At 41.8% G+C, this 24,139-nt stretch overlaps 2 protein-coding genes across 2 annotated transcripts in view; both read left to right on the top strand.

Moving 5' to 3' along the window:
- The window catches only part of LOC148657144 (pituitary adenylate cyclase-activating polypeptide type I receptor-like), a 189,352-nt gene that overhangs the window by 32,357 nt on the left and 132,856 nt on the right, over positions 1-24,139 (top strand). The gene's annotated exons all lie outside the window — the stretch shown is intronic.
- Positions 9,039-20,918, top strand: LOC148657145 (uncharacterized). Its single transcript, XM_088643026.1, has 6 exons — positions 9,039-9,085; positions 11,029-11,176; positions 11,264-11,362; positions 11,471-11,513; positions 11,746-11,747; positions 20,161-20,918. Exons 1-6 carry the CDS (start codon positions 9,039-9,041, stop codon positions 20,626-20,628), a joined length of 807 nt encoding a protein of 268 aa, XP_088499152.1. The 3' UTR covers positions 20,629-20,918.

Below are 24,139 nucleotides of genomic sequence, written 5' to 3'. Positions count from 1 at the left end.
TAAAGACGGATCAAAACGAACACGTGTCATTTGCATTTGAAAAGGTCATCGTCAAGCTGCATTTCAGACCTGTGAAAGCGTCAAACATCTAAAAGGATGACGGTCATCAAGAGCTACGGGGATCCTTCTCTGTATACGCACTACTACAAACAACAGGCTGGTTATGGATTACCAGGATTTTCAGGGCTACCGGTTCAGTACGGCGCTGGTATCGGGGGTATTTTCAGAGCGCTATTTAGAAAAGCCGTGCCTTTTCTGAAACGCGGGTTTTAAATAGCTAAGCCGCACATGGCATCGGCAGCTAAAAACATCGCCAAAGACGTGGTCGGCAACGTTACAAGCGCGGTCATGTCTAAGGTGGCTGCACATCAGCAGGAAGGTTCGGGTCTAGCATACATCCGCAGGGGTGTCAGGAGAAAAAGACAGACGTCATCATCCCAACGTCGGGGGCCGCCGAAACCTGATAAAAGAATGGCTTAGCGCAGACAGGCAACTCATAGAAGCTTCAGGATGACCAAGAAGAGCGTGACACACCGCAATCAACGAGACACGAAACGAGACATATTTTAAACATGGCTTTTGTTCACGGCGGGTCTGCAGAATGCGCCAAGTCGGAGCTGGACATATTTCAATTAGCACCTACCCAAACAAGCGTCGAGAAAAGTTTTTACATAGAAGTTCCACCCCTCACGGCCCTCACGGAAAACGCACCTCTGGAGTTCTACGTCGCAGGCAACGGAGAAGATTATTTAGATTTAAACAACACGCTGCTCTATTTGACCTGTAAAATAACGGAAGCAGACGGTCGGGACATTGATGCGGCAGCCCGTGTGAGCCTGGTGAACTACCCCATCGCTGCCATCTTCAGCCAGGTTGACATCACCGTAGGAGACCGATTGATCAGCCAGAGCAACAACTGCTATCCTTACAGAGCCTTTATAGAGTCGGTCCTGAACTACAGTGAAGAGACGCTGAAGACGCAGTATTCAACAGGTCTCTTTTACAAAGACACAGCCGGGGAACACGAGTCCACAATTTTGGATGGTCCCAATCAGGGGTTCCGAAAAAGAGCATCATACACGGCACAAAGCCGAAAGCTGGAGCTCCTGGGGCACATTCACGCCGACCTGTTTTTTCAGGACAAACTACTACTGAATGGCGTAGACCTGAAAATAAAACTCACGCGAAACAGAGATGCTTTCTGCTTAATGAACAACGCCGGAGAACACAAACTGAGCGTACTCTCTGCATCTTTGTTTGTGAAAAGAGTCAGAGTGTCACCCGGGGTCAGACTGGGACACGCCGAAGCACTCCTGACGGCCAACGCTAAATACCCCATAGACCGCGTACAGATGAAAGTCTTCAGCCTGCCAGCAGGGAGCCGTGTGTGTAACCAAGAAAACCTCTTTCTCGGGCAGTTACCCAAAGTGGTCATTTTGGGGTTTGTGGACAACGCGGCATTCAGCGGCAGTTTTACCCAAAACCCCTTCAATTTTAAACACTACAACGTTAACTTTCTGGCTCTCTACGCGGACGGCGAACAAATCCCCACTAAACCGCTTCAACCAGACTTCCAGAATGGACATTGCGTCCGTGAATATTTTAATCTGGTGGAAACAGCCGGGAAGCGTCTGAAAGACAAACCACTTCTGGTGGACCGCGAGGAGTACGCGCGCGGTTACACATTGTTCGCTTTCAACCTCAGCCCCGACGACGAGTGCACAGGACATTATTCACTTATAAAAACGGGTAATCTGAGAGCTGAAATACGCTTCGCGCTCCCGCTACCCACTACAGTTAACATGGTTGTGTACGCGCTGTTCGACAACGTGATAGAGCTGGATATGAGACGTCAAGTCATTTACGACTTCAGCTAAAAAGCACTGGGAGGCCACACAACCTGCACATAAAGATGAACACCAAACAGCTGGAAGACATTCTAACCCGAGACCGCTACACCCGAGACAGTTTTCTAGGCGTGTTCCCCAGTGATGCCCTACCACGCGAGAGACTGGCGCAGCGCCCTCTGAGTTTAATAATTAATACTCACCCACACGACCGCCCCGGTGAACACTGGCTGGCTATTTACTTACCCGACGACGAGGGCGCAGAATTTTTCGACTCCTACGGATTTTCACCCGAAGCCTTTTTCTTTCCCAAGAACATTATTGATTTCTTAAACAGAAATGCTAACTCCATATTTTACAATAACAGACAATTGCAAGATTATTTTGCAGTGACCTGCGGTCTACACTGCGTCTTTTTTCTATACCATAGATGTAAAGGTTTATCTTTTAGAAACATTTTAGAACTTTATTCTACGGATGCAATCCAGAACGACCGCATGGCGGAAATGCTTCTGAAAAACCGACGTCGTGTGAGACGGAGACCCCGGTACCCTTTCAAGCCCTTTGAAAATACGAATGTTCAATTATGCGGGTGTTTACGACAATTTAAAACATGTCATAAATGTTAATCGATCGTCTAAAATAAAAATGAAATCGAACCATTTCGACGTCTGTGTGGTTATTATTTAAAAAGAACACAAAACATGAATGAAAATCAACACAATATTTGTATTATACATTCGCTGTTATAGCGCTCAAGCTTTTTTTAATACATGTTACAGACAAACCATTTTTAAACATATTGCGCACGCTTTTTAATATACATTTCAAGTCATTTAACACAAACACACAGACCCAGAGAAAAAATGTTACAAAGACAACCATGTGGGTCTAGGTATTAATGATCGTCTCCTTTCAGCGGTTATCTTAGAGACAGGGTCGATCGTCGACAATTCTACCGGTTGTTTTAAAGTTTTGGCCGACGCTGCACACCCCGGCGGGGCAGCCTTGAGTTTTTCAAGTAGCTCTCGGTTACCAGCGTTGGCTAGCAAGGTGCCCGGCACATTGATTTCTGCCATAGCCTCCATGAACACATCCCAACCTTTTGGCTTCTTACCGACAGCAACTGCTTGCTGCTGCGTGAGAGCCCTGACAAGATCAATCATGTGAGAGCCCTCAACGGGTGCCCCCTTGTACACAAATTCCCCCTTTTCATTCCAGGCTATTAATGGTTCATTGCGGGCCATGGTCTTTAACAATATCTCGGCATTTCTCCTGAACCTCTGAGACACGCTGTCCAAAATATACCCAAAGTCAGCCTCGCTCGATGACGGCGGTTGTGCGAACGTACGTGATAGTTCGGTGGGTGCATTTTCCGGTAGTACAACGGTTAAAGTCCCCTTTTCGGAAGTCTCCTGGCGTACTAATGTCAAATACCGTTGTAACACCTGGCTGTACAATTTCACTTTTTCATATTCGGCCAGATGCGAGTTCTGCAGAATGTCACGCATTTCATCATCCAGCCGACGTGCGGTTATTTTTCTTACATCACTTTCGAACCCAGACCGCTCTCGGAGTCGATCGAGCTGTTTCTGAGGTACCAGGTACATTTTTTCAGCGTGCTCCATTATCGACGTTGTAGAAGCCCCGTAATCAGTGGTACTGCAATACTCAACAGGGCCCCGATAAAACCACCGGACTGGTTCACCAAGAGTCTCTTTCTTTTAAGAGAAAGACCCTTTCGACTCAAAGTCTTTATAAGCTTACGCTTTCTCTTCAGGGTCCCAAACTGCTTAGCAGATAACGGTATGTTCCCTTTCAAGGTATTCAAGGCGATTTCAGCTATGGCCTGTACAAGATCATTTGTAGCCCCGCAGAGAATAGCTTTCCGCTGCTTGGGGGCGGCTTTTACCAGAAAATTTAAGAGAGTCAGGTTTCTCCGAACGCGTGAAGACATGACGACGCCCCGAACGTGTTTTTTCGACTGAGTCGGTGGTTGTGAGATCACCGACTTTTAGACTTTTTAAACACATAAGCCGTGGGTACATCTGGGGGGAAAAGACCTGTTCGCAAGGGATAGTCATCTGGGGTGTCGGCATTTAAATCCACCAACAAGTAACCGAAAGGTTTTTTAGTAGCGTCATCGAACGCTTCCAAAAAAAATTTGGCTTTACCGGGGTACATCTGCCGGGACAGGGTTGTAATCTGTAGTTTATCTCTAGGGTTTTTAAACAGCACCATGTACTTTGTATTTAACGCGATGGTTCTACTTTTCCGGCCTTGACAAAACACATTTTGGACGATATACATGATGCTGAGGTTTCGGTGGTGTACGTATTTGGTAAAAGCTATTCTATCTCATTATTTTCACACGCAGACTCCATCAAATCATCCACTATAATCAAATTTACTCTACCCGGCGGCAGTAGCTGGTCGTCGGAAAACGATGTCGGTAGTCCTTCTATAAACTGAATGTATGGAAATTTCACAAGCAACCCGTCGTATAGAGGTTGCCAGCAGCTGTAACACCAGACTATGTTTTCGGGTTTACGAGTCATAACGGTATCACCGCTCTCCAAGAGCTGTTTTATAAAATAACTTTTACCGGAATTCGAGGGTCCGGACAAAATGCACGAAAAAGGGTGTTTTAACCTGACATCCATCGTGTTAATATCCGTAGGGCAACGATGTCAAAGTTTCTTGCAGCACCCGCTTGTCGTACACCACCTTCTAGGTTTTCTTTAAGGTCCGGGTCTCAATGCGCCAATCCTTTTTAACACGCACGATCATCGGCTGTTGAATAGAAATGTGTTTAAATTCCCGGCACTCTGCATAAGGGTTAACGCCATAGTCAAAAACCAAGTCCAGCAGACTCTCAAAGTTAACTTTTTCACAATTGTTCACATTGAGCGTAATGCCTTTTACCTTTAAACAGGCTTTCCCTCCAGACAGTTTGTACCCGTACGACTTGAGTCCTGTTGACACAAACTCGGTGATGTGTTGACCAGCATCGATTTCGCTGGTCAACTCACCCAAGTAGTCGCCCAGTTCCGGATTCCACTCACCCTCCCGGCTCACAAAGATAACGGAATCTGTGTCATGGTAGAGACAACGGCCTTGCAAAGCATTTAGCAGATTGTATAACTCCAAGCGGGCATAGGCGGTTGTAAAGCTAGCGATGAAAATGTTAGTGTTTGAATGGCCCGTATAGTGGTGTTTAGTGTGTTTCCACGTAACACAGGCTGTGTTTTCATCGATAAACTCGCAGGCTGACACCTCATGATATGGCGTAAATAAGTACCTGAATAATTCATCGGGGTTTCTCACAATGGTGGTCTGTGGTAAATTGTCTCTTTGCCCATACTTGCCCCACAAACTGTTCAAGGCAATTTTTGAAAGCTGTCTTTTGGCCGGATTCTTTTTAATGTTGCCGGGGTCCAGCCGGACACCCTCTTTTTCATAATATTCGCTGATATATCTTTGTTGTTTCGCGACATCTGTACACCACTCTGGAAACCCCGAAGCTTCCTGCTTCCCTTTCAGATGCAGTTTGATGTAGTCGGTAAAAAGATCGTGTGAGGCCTTTTCGAAATGCCAAATTTCGTAAATTTTACACACTCTATACCCCAGATCTAAGGCCTTCTGTAATTCGGGGGTGCACCAGACACCTGTCAAGGCGCGATCTTCATCACCGTGCTCACAGGGGGTGGTCTGTTTTGTTTCAGCACACGTACGACACAGCGTGAAAAACAGTTTTTTGTCAATTTTGGTTGGAAGAACTGGAAAGTACAAACGTCTGGGTGGGTAAACTTTCACCTTCGCTAAACTGAAATACCGTTTTAAATCTCCAAAGTTGTTATATATTATTCGGGGGTGGCCCAGTGGGTATTTTTTAGTTTTGTTCACAAACGGATACAGACTGGTGAAATCATAGTAATGAATTTTTTCACCGGGCTGCGCTGTGTAATGCAAACAAATCGCATTTGTTCTCCCCCCAAAAAGCGACTCGCGAGGTTGCAGAGGCTCTGGTAATTGCGCGGCTGTTAGAAATTTAGCCAAACCCCCATTTTTAACAAACGTGTCTCTGAACTTGTGCTCCCACAAAACACGCAAGTTAAAACCTCTCATTTTGAGAAAATTAATTTTCACCATCGTCTTTCTGTACAACCAACCAAAAGTAGTGTTTGTCAGCTGATTAAAATCATTTTCACAATAACAAACGCTACAACCGTGAAAAAAGCAACCGTTGAACTCAAAGGCTGTCGGCACGCCGTCAATTACAGCATAACCATCCAGAAAATATGGGCCAACCTTGAACTCACCGGCCGTGGTTAACGCGTGTTGGATTTTAACGCGCTCTGTGTGTTCGATGTACATAAGCCATTGAATGCTGGGTGTAGAAAATCGTTTTTGCTGGCGGTGGTAATTGTCATGGGGTAGCAACGCAATCGTCTCTTCCTGTAAAAACATAAGTCTGAACATGGCCATGCAGACACTAGCGATGGTCACAAACTGAAAGGGGTCGATGCAGACAACGCAGGCGGCCCCTGACTCAGTCACGCGTGTCTGTCTGGTCATATTCATGACCTCGTCCCGAAACCTGATACAGCCTTCTCTTAGAATTGCCACATCCAACTGGCAGTAACGTTTCAACTCTCTCTGTAAGTTAACACACTTCCCCGGCATTCTTCATACCAAACCAAAAACTCGGCTTTCTCGCTCGGCAGCATGTAGTTAACGCCGTAAAGTTCAGGCGGAGGCATCGGTCCGACATAATTTTGGTTTTCTGCAGTGTTCATCAAGTGTGGAAAATGACCCTTACACCCGGGGAACCCCATGGCGGCCGGCAGTTTGCTTAATTTCATAGGCAGAAAGTTTAAAGAATCGATAAATCGGATGTTCAGAGCTTTTACGCTCATACACATTATCTTACCACCCTGATTAATTAGTTCAACGTCCATCTTTTCAGCTAACAACTGTCTGATCACTAGGTAATTGTCATATCCCTTGCCATTGTGCGATATGAACGTATGGTTTTTGAAACGTCTATCGATAAATTTACACACAAAATCCTTTAGACAAGTTTCACCATAAAATTCCCAGCTGCGTTTATTGTCAATATGAAGGGCGTGGACGTAATTTGGTATGTGGGTCCCCGTTTCCTGCATGCATTCAAAGTCGAAAAAAATGTACTTGTTTGAAATTTTGGGGTTGTCCAAAGGCGGTATGTAGCACAAATGTGTGTCAGGGGTGTCGATCACGTTGTTACAACGCGCACACAGTTTCTCTTTACATTTGTGACTTGCGAGGTTATAAACCCCACATTTCTCACAAAAGACCCTGCGCTCACACTTACTCACACCCGTCGCCGCATTCCGCAAGTGTCTCGCCAAACACTGTGAGCTACGACAAAAGACCTTACAGGCCAGGCAATTCTGAATTTCAGCATCAATTTCGCAACACTGGGGATCTAAACAGGTTTTACAAGCTTTAACACAGGCGTGTGCGTTCTTGTGGCTATACGCTGCGTGGCAGTTAGTGCAAAAATACGCCGCCCCCACAAAAGCTTTAATATTTAAAACCCCATAAAAATGCTCTTCATGCAGTAGAACAAAAAGTATTTTAGAATTTGGTGGTGTGGGTCCCGTTGTAAAATATTTCCAATCACCCTGGTCGTGGTACAAAATTTTAATGACCACCTTTAAATGTTTTTCAAAAGCGGTAATGTCTGACAAACTAATTTTCCGATTCTCTGGAAAACCCAACTCTTTGTGCATTCGTTAAGCGCCCTGTAACATTTCCCCATCGGTACAACCCTCATTCAACAAACCGTACACACTCCCGGCGAAACACAGATTACCGCCCGTGTAATGTAAGTCGATAAGGTGCGCTTTTTTCTGCGCAATTACCCGGCTGTACAGAACGGTTTTAAATCTTCGGCGGGCACCCCCCTGCATATTCCTAACTATCGTCACCACTAAGCGGAGGGTGTCATCAGTGAGAACCTCTGTGTGGCTCTGTAAGAGGTCCGAGATGTGGCTTAAAAAATCGGCCGCATTTAATTCTCCGGGGTGTCTCCTGCGTGAGAACAAGGGTTTGTTCAAACCACGCGCTGTCAAACGCAGCTGTACAAAATCATTCGCCCCGATGTTTGGAGAAAGTTCATCCAATATTCTCTGGACTGCACCATGCACAGCGTCTATAGCCTGTACATACGAGGTTATTCTGTCGAGATTAACAAAACGAAATTCTTCATGTTGCTCTAAAATTATTATAAGACCTGTTATAACTACGTATACACTCCAGGAAAACCATGGGGTCTCTATTCACCCCGGCACCGCCACCAACCTGATTCAGATCGTTCAGTACAACCGGTTCTGGGTTACCACCATCCTGTTCTGCCACAACAACCTCGGGCCTTAAGTTATTTTCTACCACTGCATTTTCATTGCGTGGCTCGGGCGACCCTTGGGAAATCTGATGCCTCGCTCTGAATCTTTGACGACGCAACAAACATGCTTTTGCCAGTTTAATTCTTTTATTTATGTACAAAAGCTTGCGGTTGGCACTTTTAAGCACTTTTTAGACCGCATGTTTAGTCATTTATCACCGGGGATTTGCACCAGTGCTCCCTGAAATAGCATTACGAGGTAGTGAAATCCAGAGGTAAGATCGACATCCTCTTTAGAAAAAACGTCTAAGAGGCTAGCGGCGTAAACCTGGATCGTTTTTGGAAACACTGCATGTGCACATGCTAAAGCGGCTCTAAGATTCTCTAAACACCGCTTTTTATCCACCTCATTAGTGCCCACCTTTGATACCAAGTCTGCAATATGCCGCACTGAGTACCCCAAATCAACAAGCACCAAGTCTTTAGGCGCGTTATTATTTCGCTCAGCAGGCTTGACACGTCTGGCTTTGGTCGACGTCTTAACAGTCGTCTCCGATGCAGTCACCACCTTGGGGTCCGACGTTTCCGCCGCATTTGTTTCGCCGCGCGTCGATACAGATGCTGTGTGAAAAAATAAGACTTTTTATTACCACGCCAATGCTCCACATCTCAAAATCTGAAAACAACACTGTGATAAAAATAAAAGACTTTTCAACACCAACTAAACACACTAAACCAACTAAAGGTTAACACACACAACTAAACTGGTTTTACAGCAGTGGTTTTCGGGGCTATTGGAAATGAATGGATACACACAGTCACGACCACATTACGGCACCAATCCCCGGTAATTCCATTATATTCATTCAATATTGCCTAGTATACAAATATTATACAACATTTTGTAACTATAGCTAACACGAGACATGCACCGCGACGTTGTAATTGTCTCACAATAAGCCAGATATACATACCGCTGAAATTCGTGGAATCCTCGGCTTCGTCTATCAAGTCGAACAGTTCTAAGTCTGTAAATAGAATATCTTCAGACTGTTGCAATTGATCGGCGTGATCCATTCTGACGAGTTAGGCGATAACGTGAGACTGTAGGAATTGGAATGCAGCTAAAACTTCGCCTGTTAAACCGCTGGTACTTATACTCAATCCGCTAAACATTCTCTTCTAAGAAACACACATGGTCCCCCCATAAAACCATTAATCTTAGGTATCGTTGGGGGTGCACGTACTGGTCTGTAGAAATTATTTTAAGAAACATTTTAGAAAACGTTTTAGACCGTTATAATGTTAAAATCTATATTATTTTAAGACATACAACGGTGTCTAAAATTTCATAGCTGTTAAAACGTGGCGAAAATGTACCGCGATGTCTTTGTTTGATTCACCAACAGACCGCTAAGAATATTATCAAGCAAAATGTTTTTTATTATGTATCTTTATTCTTTATAGGGACGTGTTCACAAACCAAGCTTGACGTTTTGAGGTTTTATTTTTCCACGCTGCGCTGTTAAGAACATTTTTGCGTGAAATACATGTGGTGCTTGTAAATTAGAAAACTTTACATGAATTTAAAATGTTTGTAAACTTTCACTGGTGTCAATTTTAGCACCCGCCACTCTGCATTCCAGAGCCTGTAACTAACCCCTCCCCACACCCCGTCTCCAATATCATCACAAATCATCTCTACCGGGAAACAATTTTAAAACTTTAAGAACAATCCGTTAAAGTCTGAAGAACAACACCCCACCATTTGTTGTCTGTTAACACCTTAAAGACTTTTATGCTGGCGCTGTGTGGAAATTTATCCCAAACTTTCGAAAAAGCTTATAAGCGAATGTGTTATTAAAAATAAACTGTGTCTTATTACGTTATTTTAAAAACTTTAAGACCAACCCCGCATGTTTAAAATTTCTTTTCTGGGCAAACACATCATTTGTGTTTGCGTTGTGTGTTAATACTTTTAAAGTTTAAACTTATAAACTGGTAAGCGAATATAGATTGTTATAATGTTAAAATCTATATTATTTTAAGACATACAACGGTGTCTACATTTCTTAGCTGTTAAAACGTGGCGCAAAACGTGCCGCGTTGTCTTTGTTTGATTCACTAACAGACCGCTAAGAATATCATCAAGCAAAATGTTTTTTATTATGTATCTGTTCTTTATAGGGACGTGTTAACAAACCAAGCTTGACGTTTTGAGGTTTTATTTTTCCGCGCTGCGCTGTTAAGAACATTTTTGCGTGAAATACATGTGGTGCTTGTAAATTAGAAAACTTTACATGAATTTAAAATGTTTGTAAACTTTCACTGGTGTCAATTTTAGCACCCTCTGCATTCCAGAGCCTGTAACTAACCCCTCCCCACACCCCGTCTCCAATATCATCACAAATCATCTCTACCGGGGAACAATTTTAAAACTTTAAGAACAATCCGTTACAGTCTGAAGAAAAACACCCCACCATTTGTTGTCTGTTAACACCTTAAAGACTTTTATGCTGGCGCTGTGTGGAAATTTACCCCAAACTTTCGAAAAAGCTGTCGCGAATGTGTTATTAAAAATAAACTGTGTCTTATTACGTTATTTTAAAAACTTTAAGACCAACCCGCGTGTTTAAAATTTATTTTCGGGTGAAACACATCATTTGTGTTTGCGTTGTGTGTTAATACTTTAAAACTTATAAACTGATATGTGAATACTTTTCGCTCTCGATAAATCGGGGGGGGGGGGGGGTCATCACAACCAATTGAAAAATGTCTTGTGTTATGTAGGCGTGTTACACCATTGGCGCATATTCTTAAACGCACCGACCTGACAGGCCCGCAGTGCGTGCTTGGAGCTGTCAGACACCGCAGAACTGCTGAGATGGCTTCTTTGTGTGGTGAAACAACGGGGTCCGCTACTCTACAAAGTGAAGAGGTAGGCGGCTAAAATATTTTTTCTGCTCGTGGAATTGTTGTATCGGTGCTTAGCGTATGTCATTTTAATACTTGGTCTTCTTTTTAGCTTAACCCGACCCCACCCTCTGCACCCTGTGACAGCGGCGGGAGTGTGAGTTCAGCTGAAGAACAGCCGGGTGCTAACGATGATACCTCGCTACAAATGGTAAATATTAACGAAACACCTTAGCTCAAAAGTGCGTTAAATGCTCGATATTTTAGGTATAAAGCATGTCTATTTTGTTAAGCCTTCCTTTTCTTTTTCCTTTAATAGAATAAAGAGGATGTGGACGGGTCAATCTTCAGCCTACCGACACGTGAATGTCTCGTGTCTATGCTTGTGTGTTCGCCCAAATGTTAATAAAGCTGATGCCCCTGTCCCTATTGAGACCGATGTTATGCCCCAGATTGTGAAAGCAGTAGTTTATTGCATCTTCAAACACTGTTTAAAGGGGGTCCTGGTTGATGACTGCCCGGCCTGTTTGATTGACCATCCAGGGCAGCGGGGTCACACATGCCTGTCTGTTGGCTACACAGATGGGTTTGAAGATGTGACGTTTGCCGCTTTAGAAATTTATAAGTCTCTCAGTTTAGCCCGAATTTTATCGGCTGTTCTGTACACCGCCCGGTGTCTGGGTTCGTACACCATTACAAATGACACTGAGCGGGGCATAAAACAGTTGCTAAAAAATATAATTGAGGACCGCTCCCCATACGAGCATGTACAGATGCAGCCATTCAAAGTGAGCGGTACAGATACCGCAGGTATGATGACACGGGGTACCGCGGTGCGTGATTGGTTGACCGACAGGGGCACTCGTGGTCCGTTGGTCTGTCGTAAAAAGACTTACTGTAAACGTCTTTACTGTGCCCGTTGTAGATATTGAATTTTACCACTGAAGGGAAATCTTAGTAGCTGAGCATAAAAAGAATAGGAGCATACTGTAACGCGTGTGAAGGCCATAAACGATATTAATTTTGGAACGTAAACATACAGTATATAGCTGGTCTTGGTACTTTAAAGAAAAAAATACACACCGGTATTCAATTTCTCCCTAAACATTGTAAGCTTCAAAGTCTTTAACTAACGTGATACCGGAGTCAACAAGCATACTTTTAGAATTTGATTAAAAGGGAATATAATATGGAATCGCGTATCTAAAAAATTTAATAACGGTATGATTATATCCGTGTACTGCGGCAGAGCTATGTAGGGCTGTTTCGCCTGCCTGATCATGCGAGCTGTCTTGTAGCCTACTGGTCTAGGTGCGTGACTACCAGCTGGCAGGTTGTGTGTTCGAATCCAGCTGGTGCTGGACTTTTCATTTTTATTTATTTATTTTTTAATCGCGTAACATAAACATATTACCGTATGCAAACTGTACTGTATACAGTATGTATATGTATATTTAATGTCTTAACTGTGCCCGTTTAATTGAATTTAAAAAAATTATTTAACACGAACATTAAGCTGTTTACATCTTCCGCCTGAGAACAGTCACCCGTTGCTACCCAATGCAGAATGGTGATTGGCTGACACTATCTGACACCCCTCTGATTGGAGAAAAAAGACGTGCTGGTTTGCTATACATACTGTACCAGGAAGAGGATTTCTTTCTATTCAAAACGTGTATTTTAAAAGTTTAAGAAGTAAAAACCTTACAGCGTACACAGATTTCTAAACTGATCAGGATCGTTATCTTTGTCTTATGCATAATAATGTTCACCGCTCTGTCCAGCAAATTAATAATAAACTTTATTTTATATAGCGTTTTAAACGAATAAGTAATTAGATTGCTCATAAACCGAATCACTTGCTTTTTCTTTTTATTTAGGCTCAGATTTCAACTATAGATCGTATTATTAATAACCATAATAACAACCAACCAACAAAAACAACCATATAAACATAATGGTGGTGCTGGACCTTCCAGTTTTATTTATTTTTTAATCGCGTAACATAAACATATTACCGTATGCAAACTGTACTGTATACAATATGTATATGTATATTTAATGTCTTAACTGTGCCCGTTTAAGTATTGAATATTCATATCTAATTTTACCACTGAAGGGAAATCTTAACATAAACATACAGTATATGGCTGGTCTCGGTACTTTAAAGAAAAAAATACACACCGGTATTCCATTTCTCCCTAAACATTGTAAGCTTCGAAGTCTTTAACTAACGTGATACCGGAGTCAACAAGCATACTTTTAGAATTTGATTAAAAGGGAATATAATATGGAATCGCGTATCTCAAGAAATTAATAACGATATAATTATATTCATGTTGCAAAAGAACTGCAACGGACATAAAAACTCCCTTGCATGGTTTCATTACGACCAGAATCGGTCTTGAGATATTTTTAACTTGATTTACAGTATTTGAGAGGTACTGTATGTCTTAACACCGATACTACAGTGTTTAAGTACTGCTCACGTATATGTTTCTAGGTTTATATTGTAACGCTTACGGCCGACAGGGCGCTGTGTAAGAGCCGGCGTACCAGAGCGGGTGACGTCACCGCCCTTCCCTGTGATAGCAGGACCACAGCTACTGGGCTGTGAAGAGATCTCTCTTTAGCTCACGGGGCTAGGTCGCTGCAGAGAGACGCGGGAGTCCCGGGTTCGAGCCCCGGACGGTGCAGGGGCCGACCAGATGCGGCAAGGGCGCCCGCCTGAGCCCCCGTTGCGTTACATTGGTGTCAGAAGTGGGATGGGATAGCCCTTCGCCGGGGACGGCGATTTAAGCGGGGGAGAGTGTAACGCTTACGGCCGACAGGGCGCTGTGTAAGAGCCGGCGTACCAGAGCGGGTGACGTCACCGCCCTTCCCTGTGATAGCAGGACCACAGCTACTGGGCTGTGGAGAGATCTCTCTTTGGCTCACGGGGCTAGGTCGCTGCAGAGAGACGCGGAAGTCCCGGGTTCGAGCCCCGGAGGGTGCAGGGGCCGACCAGATGCGGCAAGGGCGCCCGCCTGAGCCCCCGTTGCGTTACAATATTATGCATTTCATACGGTCAAATTACTTTTGAGCAACTAATAAGAAGCGCGAAACGGTATGCGTTTTACTTTCGTTTTGTGCTGGGACCCGTGGATTGATTAGAGATATCAAGTACATACAAGTCATTTTTTAAATGTTGTAGTTCGTCTTGAAAAAATGTTACGAGTACATCATCTATCAACAATTACACAGGTTCTGTTTCCATATTGCGGATTTTGGTTACGTAATATTATTTTCTAGATTTCACGTTGTGAATATGATGGGATGTCTGATGGGATGTTTCTAAAAATCCATCCTCTGTAAAACGTCTTCTCTAGTTGTCCTGCATATGTATTCGCTAATGAAGCTGTGTGTTCTGAGCCTGGATCTCTACATTTCTGTATGAACCAGCTTAGAGGGCTAAAGACAGCTTGTGTTTAAATTGAGTGTAAGGTAATTAATGCTTCTAAAGTCATGGTCAGTATTATTGTACTGTGCTGTACTGTGTCACATTATAATATAGCGTTTTTATTGCGTTATTAAATACGGTGTTACTGTAGTTTACTGAGTCCCATGTCACATGGTCTGTGATTGAAACCTGTAAAACCGGTTTAATTCGTCACAGCCAGCACTCTTCAGGTGTGAGGGTCTTCTGCTCAGAATGAAACGCTACAATGTTTGTGTATATTCTAATGGTAGTGGGGGCGGGGTGTGTGGGAACAGGTTTGGTTGAAATCGCATTGGAGATCTATGTTCTTCACACCTGAAACATTTTCTCTGAAAGCATTTTCTTTGCAGTTTAACCGATCTTGTTACAGCATGTTACAGTTTACTATTATTAACCATATTAATTTTAAGTGCTTAATGTAAAATCTTGTAAAAATATATTTTCATTGTTCAAATATACATTAAGTCTGACTATCATATAATAAGTTAAATACAAAACTAAAGAAAAAATAGGGTTAAATATAATTCAAAATATTTTTCTAACAATGTTAACTGTTTATGAATAATAAAATGGATTAACTAAGGAGTAGGATGGCACAGTTGTTAGTATGTTTTTTGTTTTGTTTCTTTTTCATAAATACAACAGTAGTACCTGATGTCTCAGTGGCTTTCAAAATTAAATTATGCATGCAAACCTGTGAACTAGAAAGATAACTAAGATATCCATCCATTATATTCCATAATATCCATGAAATATATGGCGCTGAAATACAGTATGTGTGACGCATAAAAGACACCAAGGGATTGGGTGAGCTCCCATCACAAAAAAAAAAACTGCGAACCTGCACTACAGCGACCATAGTACAGTATGGAGACCAAGGCGTTTTACGGGAAGAGACGGGGTGCTTCTGCCGCCCCAGCTTCCAAAGAGCGAAGGGTAAGCAAATACAGCAGACTTCATCTGAAATACGCGATTACAGCGCATATTACAAGGTATTATTGCCGTTTTGAATTTTAAATTCAATTATAATTATTTCTTCGTAGCCTGTTCTTCAAGAAAACACCGCACGGGCGAAACGATCTACCACCAGGACAGTAAAAAAGAAAGCGGTAAGACGGAAAAAAAGAAACGTTTATTTTGACTTCTGTTCCGTGACTGATGAATACTACTGTGTGACTTTATTTCTTACATGAATTATGTTATTTTGCCACAGGCCGTGGGTCTCTGCTCTCGGCCACTGGCCAGGGTGCCAACCTGTAGAAGCAGCACCTGTATGGAGACATTTCGGCAGCAGCGGGAGCATTACGATGCATTACTGGGGAGGATTGGGAGGCTAGAGTTCCAGCAGTCAAACAGTTGAGCAGCTGTCTCCTGAAAAGTGCCTCTCCCCGCCGCGCAGGCTGCAATGCCTGGCGGAAGCTCTGCCCCCCGCAGAGCACACACCGCCTCAGGACACTCCATCCCGGCCTCTCAGTTCACCACCGCGCAGGAATCTGTTGATGCTGTCTCCGCCGGCTATCTCCCCCCAGGAAGCACAGCGGAATTCACAGATGCCAGTGGGACGAATAATTCTCCCAGATGTCCAACTGCTACCCATCACCCAGGAGATGGAGGGGGGGTTGTACTTGCAGTGCATCGGCATAGACGGGAAAGCAAGAGCCGACCGCTACGCCGCCCTCGTGTTTCGAAATCTTGTAACTTTTGAAATTTACTGGGGGTGGACCACGTCTGTAAATTTTAATGGGTCCAGAGGCAAAAGTGCCTTGCCTTGCAATCTCCGGGAAACCATTAGTACGATGGTGAATCGGAGATTCTCAACCCTTGCTGCGTACGACTGGAAAAGAATTCGTGATCGGATCAACGAAATGCTTCGTAGGAGGAGGCGGTCTTTTCCTCTTGTCTAACAGTCTGTCCACAAACAAAACATTCCTGTTAGACAAGAGGAATTGAAAAAAAACAATTTTGTCAATGAAAACCGGTGTGTGTGTCTCTCCCTGCTGGATGTCCCTCTCACAAACTGCTGAATGAATAAAATAATTTTATTGAAAACGAGTTTGCGATTGTCTGGTCTTTAAATTCTTGAGATACGTGATTCCATATTATATTCCCTCTTAATCAAATTCTAAAAGTATGCTTGTTGACTCTGGTATCGCGTTAGTTAAAGACTTCGATGCTTAAAATGTTTAGAGAGAAATGGAATACTGGTGTGTATGTTTTCTTTAAAGTACCGAGACCAGCCATATACTGTATGTTTAAGTTCCAAAATTAATATCGTTTATGGGCTTCACACGCGTTGCAGTATGCTCAGGCACTAAGTAAAAGGAGATTCTTCGTATTGCTTGACTAATTTTAAAAACTAAGTTATAAATGCAGACGCTCCCTCGATGCGCTGCTCTGGTGTGTCGGCTCCTACACAGTGCCTGTCTGCCGTAAGCGTTACAATATACTAAATACCAAATACTAAAGCCAATACTGGCTCAATGGGCTTTGACGTGCTAATGCGTTGGTTTAACAGTCCGGGTGTGGCAGGCTTCCAATGTCAACTCGACTCGATTGGAAGACAATGAACGTATTTTAGCCCTAAATGAATTAATAGCAAACATGGTTTACATAAAATACATTTTTCCAAGAAAGTTTATAATAATACGATCTATAGTTGAAATCTGAGCCTACTTTAAAAATAAAGGAAAAGCATTTTCAGAGAGCAATCACGCTGTGCTATGTAGAAAAAGTGATTAGGTTTATGAGCAATCTAATTACCTATTCGCTTAAAACGCTATATAAAATAAAGTTTATTTAGAGATGAATGATCAGTGTCGCAGTTTAAATAATGTGAGTCAGGAAACTAACACAGCGCCACCGGATTTAATAACGCAATAAAAACGCTATAAAATAATGTGACACAGGACAGCACAGTACAATAATACTGACCATGACTTTAGAAGCATTAATTACCTTACACTCAATTTAAACACAAGCTGTCTTTAGCCCTCTAAGCTGGTTCATACAGAAATGTAGAGATCCAGGCTCAGAACACACAGCTTCATTAGCGAATACATATGCAGGACAACTAGAGAAGACGTTTTACAGAGGATGGATTTTTAGAAACATCCCATCAGACATCCCATCATATTCACAACGTGAAATCTAGAAAATAATATTACGTAACCAAAATCCGCAATATGGAAACAGAACCTGTGTAATTGTTGATAGATGATGTACTCGTAACATTTTTTCAAGACGAACTACAACATTTAAAAAATGACTTGTATGTACTTGATATCTCTAATCAATCCACGGGTCCCAGCACAAAACGAAAGTAAAACGCATACCGTTTCGCGCTTCTTATTAGTTGCTCAAAAGTAATTTGACCGTATGAAATGCATAATATAAACCTAGAAACATATACGTGAGCAGTACTTAAACACTGTAGTATCGGTGTTAAGACATACAGTACCTCTCAAATACTGTAAATCAAGTTAAAAATATCTCAAGACCGATTCTGGTCGTAATGAAACCATGCAAGGGAGTTTTTATGTCCGTTGCAGTTCTTTTGCAACATGAATATAATTATATCGTTATTAATTTCTTGAGATACGCGATTCCATATTATATTCCCTTTTAATCAAATTCTAAAAGTATGCTTGTTGACTCCGGTATCACGTTAGTTAAAGACTTCGAAGCTTACAATGTTTAGGGAGAAATGGAATACCGGTGTGTATTTTTTTCTTTAAAGTACCGAGACCAGCCATATACTGTATGTTTATGTTAAGATTTCCCTTCAGTGGTAAAATTAGATATGAATATTCAATACTTAAACGGGCACAGTTAAGATATTAAATATACATATACATATTGTATACAGTACAGTTTGCATACGGTAATATGTTTATGTTACGCGATTAAAAAATAAATAAAACTGGAAGGTCCAGCACCACCATTATGTTTATATGGTTGTTTTTGTTGGTTGGTTGTTATTATGGTTATTAATAATACGATCTATAGTTGAAATCTGAGCCTAAATAAAAAGAAAAAGCAAGTGATTCGGTTTATGAGCAATCTAATTACTTATTCGTTTAAAACGCTATATAAAATAAAGTTTATTATTAATTTGCTGGACAGAGCGGTGAACATTATTATGCATAAGACAAAGATAACGATCCTGATCAGTTTAGAAATCTGTGTACGCTGTAAGGTTTTTACTTCTTAAACTTTTAAAATACACGTTTTGAATAGAAAGAAATCCTCTTCCTGGTACAGTATGTATAGCAAACCAGCACGTCTTTTTTCTCCAATCAGAGGGGTGTCAGATAGTGTCAGCCAATCACCATTCTGCATTGGGTAGCAACGGGTGACTGTTCTCAGGCGGAAGATGTAAACAGCTTAATGTTCGTGTTAAATAATTTTTTTAAATTCAATTAAACGGGCACAGTTAAGACATTAAATATACATATACATACTGTATACAGTACAGTTTGCATACGGTAATATGTTTATGTTACGCGATTAAAAAATAAATAAATAAAAATGAAAAGTCCAGCACCAGCTGGATTCCAACACACAACCTGCCAGCTGGTAGTCACGCACCTAGACCAGTAGGCTACAAGACAGCTCGCATGATCAGGCAGGCGAAACAGCCCTACACAGCCCTGCCGCATTACACGGATATAATCATACCGTTATTAAATTCTTTAGATACGAGATTCCATATTATATTCCCTTTTAATCAAATTCTAAAAGTATGCTTGTTGACTCCGGTATCACGTTAGTTAAAGACTTCGAAGCTTACAACGTTTAGGGAGAAATGGAATACCGGTGTGTATTTTTCCGTGTGATATTTTAAGCTCTAGTTGAATGATAGGTGTCGCATTTTAAATCATTTTCGTAGCTAGAAACTATGAAACGCCCTGTTAAAAGCAAGGAAGTTTTTATGCCAGTTGAAGTAAAACAAAATGCCTGACAAAGTATGGCTTGGACAGATTCCAAGTGCTTGTACAAATGTGCTAAAGAAATTATACTTTGAGTATACAGCTTGTCCAAAGTCATCCATTATTAATACTATTAGTAATATCTTCAGTAAAGGCTTTGATGCATAAATATTTCTGATAAAGGTAGGTTGTGTACTTTTGTCCAACTGAGCAATCTTGCTTTCATAAAATATACCAACATTTTAATGACTGATGATTAACATGCTGTAATACACAGTTCAAAATTAAAGGCTCAAATGCTGTACATGAGAGGTTAAGCTCCCCCTGGCGGTTTTACAAGGCGACGCCGGATAGTTAGTCTCGTGACACACGTGAAATGCGTGATACCGCGTGATACCGTGACATGCCCACCGGGGTATGCCGCGAAATACCTCACCCATTTTGAATGGCTGCATCTGTACACGCCACCGTTGAACAGCTGGATGAAAAATTAGTAGACGTGACTTTTGATGTGTTGCAAAAGAAACACTATTCTTATTTTTACAGACGCAAAAAAAAAAGATCTATGTAAAATGTGAATACAGATTTCACTCTGTTTTACAGACCCGGGTGTGCCATCGACCGAAGAATGAAGAATTTCGAATGTATATGTCTGAATTCTTACTAAGAGTGCTTTACACACTTCTCTCTACAAAGCTTGATATGCAAAACAAAGAGTCGAATGCTAATGTCCTTAAATTTGTTAAAGAGATAGATGCGTATGTCGAGAACTTGAGTGAAATTATTACAGATCTGATGTTTTCAGATCAGAAAAGGAAGCCTGGGGGGTTCTACAGTGTGTATTCCAAAATACAGCGTGTTTTGCACAGAACCTGTGGTAACACCATCCCGCTGGTTACGCAGGCAAATTTTTTTGCCCTGCTCGATCGGATCGCCCAGTGTGGTTCGCATGGCTTTAGACACGGTGAGCGGAAGGGGGTTATGAATGCTTTTTCAGATGCCGCTAAGTTTCTCAGCAATGTGGGGGTGGTGGTTATGCGTACCGAACTAATTTTCCGCACCAACATTTAATTGTTGAATGCAAACAGGAGCCGGTAACGCATGTGTGCTGCGTTGTTTCACTGTTTGAAAACCCCCTGTTGAAATAAAGCGGTTCACATTTCACATACTTGCAAACTGGAGTCTGTAACTTGTGTAAAAAGTGTTGCTGCGCTGTTTCTATGTTTGAACCCCCCTGTTGAAATAAAGCAGTTCACATTTCACATACTTGCAAACTGGAGTCTGTAACTTGTGTAAAAAGTGCTGCTGCGCTGTTTCTGTGTTTGAAAACCCACTGTTGAAATAAAGCGGTTCACATTTCACCTGGTGTTTGTCCTGCGATTTCTTTCCGTGAGACTTTACACAGTCAGTGTGTGTGTGCTTGCACCCCGGCTGTTTTGGAGACATGGCTTGTGCAGCGTATAAGCAACCACGGCCCCACCAGTCTTGGTTTTCAGCGGCAAGGCCCAAGCGTATTTAGACAGCATGTCTATACACATTAAGATGTAACAGAAACCGTCGTTGAACGCATGGTGTTCTCTCATGTCCACCAAGTCAGCCTGCCACTGCCAGTCCATTTCGGACACCAGCGTCCTGTTTCTCTTAAAACGTACGCGCGCCGGCTTGTGCAGCGTATAAGCAGCCTGGCCGGACAGCCACTCGACCACCCGGCCGCGGCTGGCGCCGCGCACACCCCGGGATCTCGCGGCCCGCAACAGACATGCACAAATAACAACACGCCATTGGATGGCAGGGGGGCGGGACAACCAAATACCGCGGCCGACCATTGGATGGAAAAGGGGGCGTGGTACCTGTCAAAAGTTTGACGAAAGGTGTCGCTTTATACTACTCCTAATTCCTGAGTAAAACTAATAGAGTAGCACAATGTGTTTAATCCCTTTCATTGATAGTTTCCATGATTAGTTATCATCATTACAGAAATCCACAGAAAATGCCATTTATTATAATGCTCTAAGTAAATGAAAGACGTGTTGAGTGTCAGAAAACACCAAACACTTACCAGAATATGACTTCTCTGTAAAACATTTGATGTTTTGACTAGAACAGCTACTGGACTGGAAAATAAGTTGCACAGTGTATAAAGTCATGTCCTATTAGCCATTAACAGACAAGATTTGGGGATTTTAATCAGATCATGAATAATGAATATTTTGAAAGGAGTTAATAAAGTAAGACTCAAAATCAATGATCTTGATATTTTGTGCATTCTCCATCAATGTATAATGATCTCAGATGTGAAATGTAGATGATAGACTAATTAGATTACATTTTTATGTATTATCCAATACAGGGTTGTCAGGAAGTCGGAACCTTATCCCGGCAAGCAACAGGCATAAGGCAGGATAATTTTGGACAGGATGCCAGTCCACCACAGAGGACACAAACACGAACACATACACACTTACACCAGTGCCAATTTTCCCAGAAGTCAAGTTTCCCTGCCAGTACAGTACGTCTCTAGACTGGAAACAGGAGCACATGGAGAAAACCCACACAAACACAGATGGGGAACAAACTCAGGAATTGAACCCAGAGTCCCTGCACTGTGAGGCAGCAATGCTACCACTGCGCAACCATGTGGTCCATTTATACTGTATGTACCATATATATACAGTATATACAGTATATATATTACACAAGGAAGGTGCCTAGAACATTTAGACAATTACAAAGTCATACACATAGGTAATACAAATGTACAATATAAATATTTGATAGGGAACACAAAATGAGAACAATCAACCTCTGAAAAGGAATTTATATGGATTCATCATTGTCATTTTTGTGGGCAATTTGGGGAATCAATAAAAGCCAAAAAGATCTAGGATATGTTGTAAAACGTGCATCATTTAACCTAATGGAAGTAATGTTAAGGATATAAAATGCACAAGTTAGACCTCAATTAGAATATCATTTGAATTGTTTTCACTGCATTTCCATTTCTAGTTGTAAACTTAAAACACCGGTGACTTTCAGGGATCCATTTTAAGCCAATTGTTTTTTATCATTGATATACATCATTTGAGTCTTTCTCACACCTGAAGAAGGCTCCTTGGCCAAAACATTGTGTTTTCTTTCTTCTCTTTTCAGCATGGAATAAACCTATTACTTGTTCATTTGAAAGCTTGTATAGGTAGCTACCTAGTTAGATTTGCAGATGATAATACTGTTGATTATTTAAATTAACAGCAAAAAGAATCCTGGTCTTAGGACTGTTAACAGAATTCAATCTCTTTAGTCTAGAAAAAAGAGAAATATTTAATCCAAATATACTGTATAAAATCCAAGAAATTTAGATGAAATCCATCTAGGGAACTATCTCAGGCCTTGTTGGTGAAGCAAGGACAGAGTTATGAAAACTGAAAAGCAAAAGGAAATCAATTTAGTACAAAAAGTAGGAAATTCCAACAGGAATTGGACTTTCCAATAGGAAAAGTAGGACTTCCAATAGGGTGGTTAAGGCTCATTGTACTCCTTCAGGAAATGGTTTGATGAAATTACTGTATAGATTTACTTTACTACTAAATTACCAAACAAGCAAGATGAGAAGAACACATTCTCTAATTTTTGCAACCTTTCTCATGGTCTTAAAATTGTTAATATCTGAGACACATTTCAAAGAATGGTTGCCAGAATAGTTCAGGGATTTAAAGGTTATTCCACAGACAGATAGGAAAAAGAGACTAAGTCTCTTTAGTTTTGAGCAGAAGAGCTCACAAGAGACTTGCAAGCTTTGAAGATCATTCTGTATTCTGCAAGTGTCAATCCAAATGAATTACTCTTTGACACAAGTGATGTTAGGTGTCCGGCACATGCTACAAAGCCATGTTGCTGAAGCCAGTTCCTGGGAAATCAAGAAATAGCCGGGTGAATTCCTCAGATCAATAAACCACCACCAGCCAAACAAGCACAATGGGTTCAGTGTCCTTCTCTAGTTTGAAACCTTCCTTATGTTTCCATATTTTTAGAAAATGTTATTACACTATTATTTGTGTTCTGTTGATGAAGGTCCCATCAGTGGTGTTTGACATGTCTTCTATGGATTTGTCTACTTCTATGGATTTGTAAAACCTAATATCATAATAAAGTCATTAAATGTTGTATTTTATAACATAATTTTCTGTATTTCTAATTATAGCAGGTCAGTATGATGATGCAGTGGTTAACATTGCTGGCTCGCAGATCTGGGGCTCTGGGATCAATTCAGACCTGGGGTGCTTTTTGTGTGGCGTCTGAATACTTTTCTCATATTTGCGTGGGTTTCCTCCGGATTCTTCTGTTTCTGGTAGGTTAACTGGCTTCTGGGAAAATGTGAGTGTGTGAGTTTGTGCCTGTCTGCTCAGCAATGGCCTGGTGTCCGCTCTAGGGTGTATCCTGCCTTATGCCTGTTGCTTGCTAGGACAGGCTCCTACTCTCATGACTGTGAATTGGATTACAATGGCTAGAAAATGGATGGATGGATTCTAGTGATACCAATCTTTATTTTTAGATGAAGAATGGGCAAAACATTTAATTGCCAATG

This window comes from Lepisosteus platostomus, chromosome 8 (genome assembly GCF_059453375.1).
Source record: "Lepisosteus platostomus isolate fLepPlt1 chromosome 8, fLepPlt1.hap1, whole genome shotgun sequence".
Lineage (NCBI taxonomy): Eukaryota > Metazoa > Chordata > Actinopteri > Semionotiformes > Lepisosteidae > Lepisosteus > Lepisosteus platostomus.
Note: the sequence above shows the minus strand (reverse complement) of the source record. Positions and strands in the feature narration are given on the sequence as shown.

What these genes read in the sequence shown, in the direction of transcription:
- LOC148657145 (XM_088643026.1), top strand. Translation starts at nt 9,039, where the DNA reads ATGAATGGATACACACAGTCACGACCACATTACGGCACCAATCCCCG. An exon ending in CATTACGGCACCAATCCCCG is followed by an intron (nt 9,086 to 11,028) that starts GTAATTCCATTA and finishes TGTGTTATGTAG; the next exon opens with GCGTGTTACACCATTGGCGC. An exon ending in CTACTCTACAAAGTGAAGAG is followed by an intron (nt 11,177 to 11,263) that starts GTAGGCGGCTAA and finishes TCTTCTTTTTAG; the next exon opens with CTTAACCCGACCCCACCCTC.